Source organism: Opisthorchis viverrini (genome assembly GCF_000715545.1).
Source record: "Opisthorchis viverrini unplaced genomic scaffold opera_v5_117, whole genome shotgun sequence".
NCBI lineage: Eukaryota > Metazoa > Platyhelminthes > Trematoda > Opisthorchiida > Opisthorchiidae > Opisthorchis > Opisthorchis viverrini.
In genome coordinates this window covers 1256993-1265848 of record NW_008751771.1, presented here as the reverse complement: position 1 = coordinate 1265848, position 8856 = coordinate 1256993, and the positions used below count along the sequence as shown (strand labels likewise).

At 44.3% G+C, this 8856-nt stretch overlaps 2 protein-coding genes across 2 annotated transcripts in view; one reads left to right on the top strand and one right to left on the bottom strand.

Annotated features, from left to right (window-relative positions):
• T265_05860 (hypothetical protein) overlaps positions 1-7874 on the top strand; it is a gene marked incomplete at both ends in the record, with an annotated part of 9032 nt that extends 1158 nt beyond the window's left edge. Inside the window, 2 exons of the mRNA XM_009170981.1 lie at positions 1843-2028; positions 7496-7874. Of these exons, the coding sequence (XP_009169245.1) occupies positions 1843-2028; positions 7496-7549 (240 nt within the window). The remainder of the gene's footprint in view (positions 1-1842; positions 2029-7495) is intronic.
• The window catches only part of T265_05861 (hypothetical protein), a gene marked incomplete at both ends in the record, with an annotated part of 61216 nt that continues 54326 nt past the window's right edge, over positions 1967-8856 (bottom strand). The window contains 2 exons of the mRNA XM_009170982.1: positions 1967-2052; positions 8238-8320. Of these exons, the coding sequence (XP_009169246.1) occupies positions 1967-2052; positions 8238-8320 (169 nt within the window). The remainder of the gene's footprint in view (positions 2053-8237; positions 8321-8856) is intronic.

Below are 8856 nucleotides of genomic sequence, written 5' to 3'. Positions count from 1 at the left end.
AGATGCACGATTGTTATTAATACTATTATTGTTTTCTATACAGTTCAATCCCTGTGCGACTGCGTTCTTTTTTTGTAGCATCTTCTTCTAACTGACATTCCCTTGAGAACACGGCGATAAAATAAAAATAAATAACCTCCTTTCGGTAATATCCTTTATGCCATCCGAAGGAAGCACAAGAGGTGAGGTACTTCCGTGTTACTTACCGAAAAGTTCCATCCTGTGGGCTATTGGAACCACGCTTCCGACAGAGGGTGATTTGAGCTGAAGTCATCGTTAAGTACGCATACAGCCCTGCAAAAACATGCAATAAACGGCACGGTTTGTACAAAATTTGTATGAAGCAATATTAATCTCCTTCTCTAACTTTTTAAATCCTTCATGTCGTGAGATACTGCGACCGGGAAAGGTATCTGAACTGTGGAGAGGATTTCACGCCCCGAAGCGCTCGCAAATGCCTAGTTATGTGACTGGATGCCGTAATAGCTAAATCGTGTTTGCGCGTTATCGTGTCCTCGTAAGTGTGGAAGCGTAGAACTGCATTTTTTGGAGTGTAGACACCTCGGAATGATTGTAGCAAGCTAGCACTAAGTCCCTTGCCTGCCCACCTTTATTCTTTTCTTCACAGTAAGGCTTTCAAATAAATCATAACTGTACGGCAGTGGAATATCGGCGTTGAACACTGATGTCATGCTGTCGATGATGATGACGCTGACGACGATTATAGGCCTAAGGAGAGGAGCAGTTTATGTATCGTCACGAACGTTTGAATGACGCCTTCTTTTGGGACGCGGATGACAAAATGCACCAGACTCGAACGTACTGGTCACCTACGCTTGAGAGCACTAGTTGTACACGGAGTCGTAATTCGGAGCGCCAGTTTGATAGACTAAATAGGCGAACCTGCTTTTGTCCCTATTCTGGTACGTTTGTGGGGTTAACTACGATGATGGATAGCCATGGTTGGATGGTACAGTTGCACGTAGAAGCCAAAAGCTCTGTTTCATTTTGGTGACAACCCGGGAACGTCAACAAACCACTCGTCTGGTGGCATTTGCTCTGTCCCCGGATCTTGGCAATCTGCTCGGAAACGCTTTACATTTAAACGAGGAGGCAGCAATAATGTGCCCACTGAAGCTGGGTGTGCGGAAAGATGAGAAGACGGCAACCGCACGTGAGACAGTTATCACTGTAGTGAACCTCATTTACATGAAATATGTGGCAGCAATATGTGCCCACTGAAGCTGGGTGTGCGGAAAGATGAGAAGACGGCAACCGCACGTGAGACAGTTATCACTGTAGTGAACCTCCATTACATGAAATATGTTTACGGTTTCTTATATGCGTGGTTCTAGTAGATGAATGGTGTCTACCTTTTGCTTGGATGGTCCCTGTCTAGAGATGTCCCCTATGTGACTCTTCCCGTTTGATTCATTGTATGCAGTTTTGTGATAAAATGGTGCTAATTATCATACAGCGTGGAAATCGGGGGATGAAATCACGTGCCGTGTGTCGGGGCATGTGAAAATTGCGGTACAAAGCAAGGAAGAGTGGAGACAATCCAATCACGATGTGCTGACCTTGAACGCATTGCGAGTCACTCGCGTGTAATTGGTTGTCCTGATGTCGACCCCTTGAGAGCCAGACCCATGGGCGGACGTATGGTATGGGCCCGTTTACGTCGTCCAACAAGCAACACAAACTGCGATGGGGTACAAGACCACAACAATGAATCGTTTGTAAACCAAAGTGAACACTACTAAAGTGAATCTTAAACCACTTCTGACTGAAAGGCGATCAATTTTTCACTGATCTCATCTCGGTTGCTACTTATTTAAACAGGAGCTCTCTGAACTTTTGGCCGAAGACAAGCTTGTTGGAGTGCCGTTCATCGTATTTGCCAATAAACAGGATCTACTGAACGCGGAAACTGCGGACAAAATCTCAGATGGCTTGGGTTTACTTACTATCCGGGATCGTCCGTGGCAGATTCAAGGATGTTCGGCTTTAACAGGAACCGGAATAAAAGTGAGTTATTCCCTTTCCCTCTCTCTAGAAAAAAAAACAGGTGGTTGGAAATGCAAGTCAGCTATTCTGAAGGTGTGAGAAAACGTTTTGATATCCGTTTTTTAGATGAAAATTGCAACCACACGGCTTTGTGCCCTTGACGTTTACGAGGTCATCTTCATGGCCGTCAGGAACTAAATTTGGACACCTTTGCTTCTTTTTTGGCATGCTATACATCAGCCTTTTCTTGCTGTTGGCGCTTTCCTCCCAGTTTATGTACCAAATAAGTGTTTTCGGTAGTCTCGGATGAATGGCGGAAGACTATCCCATCGGGAATCCACTATATCCAGCGCCCATCACTGAAGCTTATTTCATTGATAAAATGCACCACCGGAAGTTCGTTTCTACAATCGATCGAAAGATTAGATGAACGCATTGCAAGGTATTGGCGGTATCGTACTATGGCGCGAATTTGATTCTCATCAGCCGGCTTTTCCAAAGCGCTTATATGAATATCTCTCTCTCATGAACTTGCATTCACCTACTGCCTAACATTTGTTATGGCGCTAATTCCCGAAGTCACCCGCTCCATTAGGTTGCGTGAACAGACACTCGTCAGGTGTTGCTTAGCGACCGAAAACAACTCTCATTGTTTTGACTATCAGAAACGGTTAGTGGGTGGGTGGAACTATCTCTAGTGCGCTCTAGACATTTACTGGGTATGAAAAGTGGTCGAATATTCGTTAGTCTTCTTCCGAGATAGGAATATAAGGTGTTCACTAAACTCTACCACTAAGCTTCAAAAGCAACATGCAAATCCAATAGTGTCTTCGTTCAACACAGCTTTCACAATTTGGCAGTGTCTATTGGACGTATGAAAATTTCATTCGCATTCCGACTCGAGACTCAGTCGCAGTCCAAGTCATCGTTACACCGGAACGAGCTTGCCATCGTGAGTTCAGCATTTATCTGATGATCACTGCGCTCAAATTACCGCACGCAAAGCGAAAATGTTTTATTCCTTCGTCATGGAATAGGCCTGGAAGAATCGTTGCCGATGTTTCAGGAACACTTGTGTTGGTTTCAGTAAGATCCTCATTTCTGAACAAAATTTTGGGATTCTATCCTCACTGCAACTACAATGAGTGGCCGTTCAATAAGACAAACTAAATACTGCGGCGCCTATCAATAAAAAAAATACTCATTGGGACTACGTAAAAGTTTCGTGTTCTTGATAACATTGCTTCTTGGGAGGTGCAAGTTTTGGTCTGCACAATCGCTCTTCTCTCCATAGCCGTCGCGCACCGAATTCCCAGTACTGATGAATTTCTGCTGCGAATGAATCTCAATAATCTCCCCAAATATGCATTGGATGGATAATCAACTTCCATACAATTTTCGGTGACAAGGTGCCATGTAGCCGGAAAAAATGAACAATTGCTGAAATTGAGATTTTTTCCTATGGGCGAAGTGAGTCAACGCCAAACAGCTGATGAGCACCGTACAGCTGTTTTATTGTTATTTCGCATCTCACGAGTCTCCAAGTTGGTCGAGACGCGATGAGTACGCGTTAATCACATTGTTAATGAGCCGTTTGTGGCCGAACGGTTTGGTCTTTCGCCACCAGCTGGCATTTTGGGAGGTTCGCTAGGTGATCACGACGATGCTATTGAAACAGCTGTAAAATGCTTCTCAGCTCTTCAATACAGGTCGGCTCCAGTCATAGGATGAAGTATTTTACTACCAAGAAGTGCTGAACCGGAAGAAGGCTCTTGCTGAAGCCAGGGTTTGCCTTGAACTCACATGTTATCTACTAAGCTATCTCAGGCGTTGAGTTTTTGCCACCCTTGCTTTCGTTTAAATCAGTCCAAAAAGACCTGACTCGGGCACTTCCTTGAGAAGACTGATCTGTCAGGTACCGCATTTCTTAAAGGTCAGAAGATCAAAATATGCTGCCAGCTTACAACAGTTCTAACCAACGGTCTTTTTACCGACGTCAAAACCACCGGCAGTTGTTTCTTACGTTACGCAAAAGTTGAGTCGGTTTCGGTTACGATGTGCCATAGGAAGCAGTCAGCCAGACTTAAATCGAAACGAAACCCACGGCTGGAGAAACAGATAGTGAGGAAGTGATTCCACAGTTAAATCCTCTCTACACATTTGGGTTGTTTTCATGAGGCGAACTGCTCATTTTGCTACAGCCCACGGCAGGTTTCGTCCCACCTGGGGCTTATTAGGTAGGCACGGTCTGTGATTTTCCGTCAACCGTATGTTCTACTTGAGTCCACATTGCTCGAAACGTTCATCTGTGTACAAATTTGGTGTTCATTGGAGAACAAATTAAATCCAAGCTGAATCTGTCGTTTGTGATGTTGGATTGACTTTAAATTCTTTCATTTGATGTAGTTGCTTGACTGACTCCCTGACCCTGTGGAAGGTTAGACAACTGTAAACATGAAAACACTTGCCATGTTTTAAAATGAATATAAAGCATTTTCTTCACTACACGAACCAATTCAGGGGATTTGTTTAGGGGAACTGAGACGTCTTCAGGTGTTCGACAGTCGTTGTCTCAGAACCATTGCTCGTATGGGTTGGTGTCTGCGTATCCTCAACGAGGCAGTTAGAAAGCACGTTTTCGGTTGTGCAACGGGTACTTCCATTCCAGAATGTGTCCAGCACCAGAAAATGCTGGTTGGGACATTTGTTGCGTATACCGAACCATCGTTTGCCGAAGAGAGTGCTGTTTTCCATGCCCAATTCAGAGTAGCGTAAACAGAGAGGTGGCCCACCCTTGACTTGGCAGAGGAGTATGGAAGAGATAACGAAACGCTTGGGTGGTGTCGGTGCTACTCACGTTTCAGAATGGGGACCGCGTGATCCTCACTGTGCCTGGTTAGAGACATTAAAAGATATGGCTGCCAACGGATGTCAGTGGCATCCTTGTTGTCGGTTTCCATCCAGATCACCTGAGTGACTGTCTGGAGGTATAGGCACATCGGAATGATTGTGTTAAGCTAGCACTAAGTCCCTTCCCCATCCACTTTACTCTTTTCTCTACAATAAGGCTTTCAAATAAATCATGGTTGTATGGCAGTGGAGCAATCGGTGTTGACACTGATATCATGCTGTCGATGTTGATGATGATGATGTAAACCACGAAAGTTGCGAACGTCAGAATGGTCTTTTTATGGGGGTGAACAGATTTTCTTGCTTTTTGAGAAATCACCTTCCTCCGTTCCTTGTGTCATTGTCTCCGCGATGAACCAGTTGTTCATTTTCTCATCGGTGTATTATCATATATATCGACTATGGTAGACCATCTCAACGAGCTAGCGAACGAATGTGACCTCGTTGCCAAGTTTGTTTTGTCAAAAGCTGTTAATTGATAGTGGTTTAGATATCGCTTCCCCATCAGCACCATGACTGTTAGCGGTAAATTCTGAAATTAAGCGTCCTCATTGGTTCAGAAGAGCTTTCGAGGACACTAACGGGGCAGAGAGAAACAATCAGCCATATTTGCGTCTTTGCACACTTCCAGACCAATTGAGATAGCCCTGAGTAATTTCTCAACTCCGTATCTGGATAATCATATTGTTTTCTAGTGAGGCCAGAACCTTTATTGCAACTTGTCGGCTAAACGCAATCCTCAGCTGAGCGCAATAAGCGTAAGCGCCGTGAAGAAATCGACTAACCAGTCCGAATGAATGGGCATTAGACAAACGTGATGGCAAGATGTGCGAGCTGTCTTATTTATTGCTCAAACGCTAATCTCTCCTGGAAAATCCTCATTCTGCTACGTAGTAAGAAGTTTAGAGCAAATGGACTCCCATACCACCTTAGTTAGTGTGCGATGATCTGACTCATTCAGAGAGACGGCGAATGGTCACATATGAGGAGGGAGCCAAATTACTGAACTTCTTTCAACAATTTAGCAAACTTGGTATCCCCTAACCCCTTTGGGTTGCTGATGTACGCATTTGACAAATAACTGTCGTTAACAAATCAGTATATTTCGTGAATTTCATATCGTTTGGCGTTTGATTCTAAGTCAGAGATTGCGTTCCAGTAAGGGACAATTTGGCCACGGGTTATCGAAAAGTTTTCAGCAACTTTATGAGTAGTGTTTACCCTCAGAAAAATACACCACGATATGTCGAATATTGTACTAAGTGAAAAGTATCAGGTGGCTTTTATGCAGCTGTTTCAGTAAGGCAACGACATAAAGGGAAGATCCGGCTGGGATTGCTCTTAAAAAATAAAAGATCGTTCACCTGTAGCACTCTTTCGGTGCCTAGCAACATGCCACCCGAAGGTTGCACGAGGGCTGGGATACCGCCAGGTTGCTCAAGCCTAGAAAGAAGAAGTCCGGAGGCAGAGGTCGGGTTCGAACGACGGACCTTCCGGTAAGTAAATTTGCGCTCTAAGCACTTGGGTCATCTCGCCCCAGGGATTTCTTTGACCCCCTTTGAAACCAAATTGTTTTGCAAATGAGTGTGTTTCGCAAACGGTTGAAGTGCTTGCACTCTGAATGCCTGGTACCTCCGCTGTGTGTTTTGGCTCACGCACACCAATCTGTCCAAACCGCACAACATCAAACTTTCTCTCCTGCTGACTTTGTTCAGCCAAACGCGACGCATCGCGAAGTTTCCATTGACATGACACGCATGAGCAGCTCCGTTGGTAGGTGCAAAACATTTCGTTGTGTTGACTGATGTTAGTGTCAGAAGACAGTCAACTGCTCGCTAGCCAAATCATCATTAGCTATCCCTCGATAAGGATGTACAACGCAAAGGAGTAGAGTGGAAACCACGAGACCTAAACCACCCATAAAGTTGTGGAAACCCTTCAAAAGCCCATAAACGGTTTCGCCCTTGCTAGGGCTCATCAGGTAGACAGTCTCCGAGCTCCCGTCAACTATATGTTCCACTTGAACGCAAATCATGCGAAATTCGCAATATGCGCCCCAGTTACACACCAATCCAGTTTTCACGAAAGACTCACATGAATCCCAGTTGAATCTCTCGTTGCACAGAGGCTGTACCGCGCCTCAATTGGTGCGCTTTTCGAGATATCGCAGTATACTTTCATGGAGGTTGCTGATTTCCATGCTTGAAATACAGCCAAGACAAATCTGGAGGCCGATCTGAAGTGATGGATAGTCGTTAAAACAGACAAATGCCTGAGACAGCAACCAGTGCGTCAATCGAGAAAACTGCGAGTACGGAAGCATGGTGATGACCTGGTTACAATCGTTTCTCTAGAAGAAGTCACAAGTCCAATGGTTGGATGTCCAGGAACTGTCTTCACATTTCCATTTGCAATGTAAAACTCGTCTGCGTTCTAAGACTTTTGTATGCGGAGTGACTGTGTGATCAAACAGATTTTATCCGACAGTTTTCAGTGCATCCGGTTGGATTTTGCAACCTAGACTTACAATCTTACTCTACTGACATCCAGTAGTTGTCCGATATTTTCTACGTTTCAGGAAGGAATGGAGTGGGTTATCAAATCTGTCAATACACGAGGAAAGTTGAAGTGATCGGCCGTACTGTAACGCGCCAGTCTGTTGTCAACCCCAGAGTTTTGTTCATGAGCAATCCCTCTTTTCTCGCATTTCCATCATCAACATTGAGGGCGAGATTTGTTCTGTGCAGACCCATATGTTATACTGTGTCTCCCTTTTTGTTGCGTATCTTGGCATTGTCAATGGGGTACATGTGCGTCGCCGCCATTTTGTACATCAGTGGTAAATCAAAGGTGTGCATTGAAGATGTATGTATCTGCCGACCTTGGCTGTGATTTGCACACAGTTCTTTATCCCATCGAGCTGTACTTTGTTGCCGGAATGCAATGTATGTTTCGCGAGTTTTCGTTTTGGTTGCTTGATTGATTGTTCGGTGATTAGGAAATAATTTTGGATTGAGAATAATCAAGAATCATTTGTGACGTGACCGCGCGATCACGTGATGTGGTTTCCTTGATTCAAGGACGACTGGCACCGTGTCCTAAGTGAGAACTAATCACACCGTTGATCACCTACTCGTAGCCAAACGGCTAGTTGAGACTGGAAGGTCGCTGGAGGCTTCGAAACTCCAATTTTTATGAGACGTACACTGATTATGGTTCCCAACAAGGATGAATCAGCTGCACAGTGCTTCCAGACTTTTCAGCGTAGATTGACATCACTTACAGGACTAAATCTATATTGAAAAATAAAAACTAATTACTTGGCTTCAGCCGTAGACGAACAAGTTCTTGATCTTTGTCTTGGATATGCATCACAGTCCTATTGACGAGGCAGCATTTCAAGCTGAATGAAAATAAGTATAGACGGAAAATTAGTGAGTTCTCCGTTTGAAGCGCTGACAAGTCACAAATACCGACCATTCTGCATAATGCAACTGTACTCACTGCAACTATAGACAGGCACCCATGCTGACTGAATTTCCTGGCATATTTTGCATACTTGCGAAAGTTACGTTACATCTGGTTGGCAAAATTTAAATGACTTGTGACCTCGCCATTGTCCGCTTAAGTGGGCGTGACCAGAACTGACCAATGCCCAATAACGGCTTGAGAATACTCAATAGTGACATAAATAGCTGTGATAATCTTCTGATGCGCTGCGTTTGCTCACATGATCGACTTGCCCTGGATGAATTATCGAAAGTTTGCATGTGTGGTTGCCAGAAAATATAAAATCAAGAAACTGAAACAGCTGAAGAACGCGTCACGTCAATTAAAGTTTGCTGTTCCTATCAACCTAATTCCTTCACATTTCATGTCCTTTCATACTAATCGCTCACGGTGACACCGAAAATACTCGATATATATATATATATATAT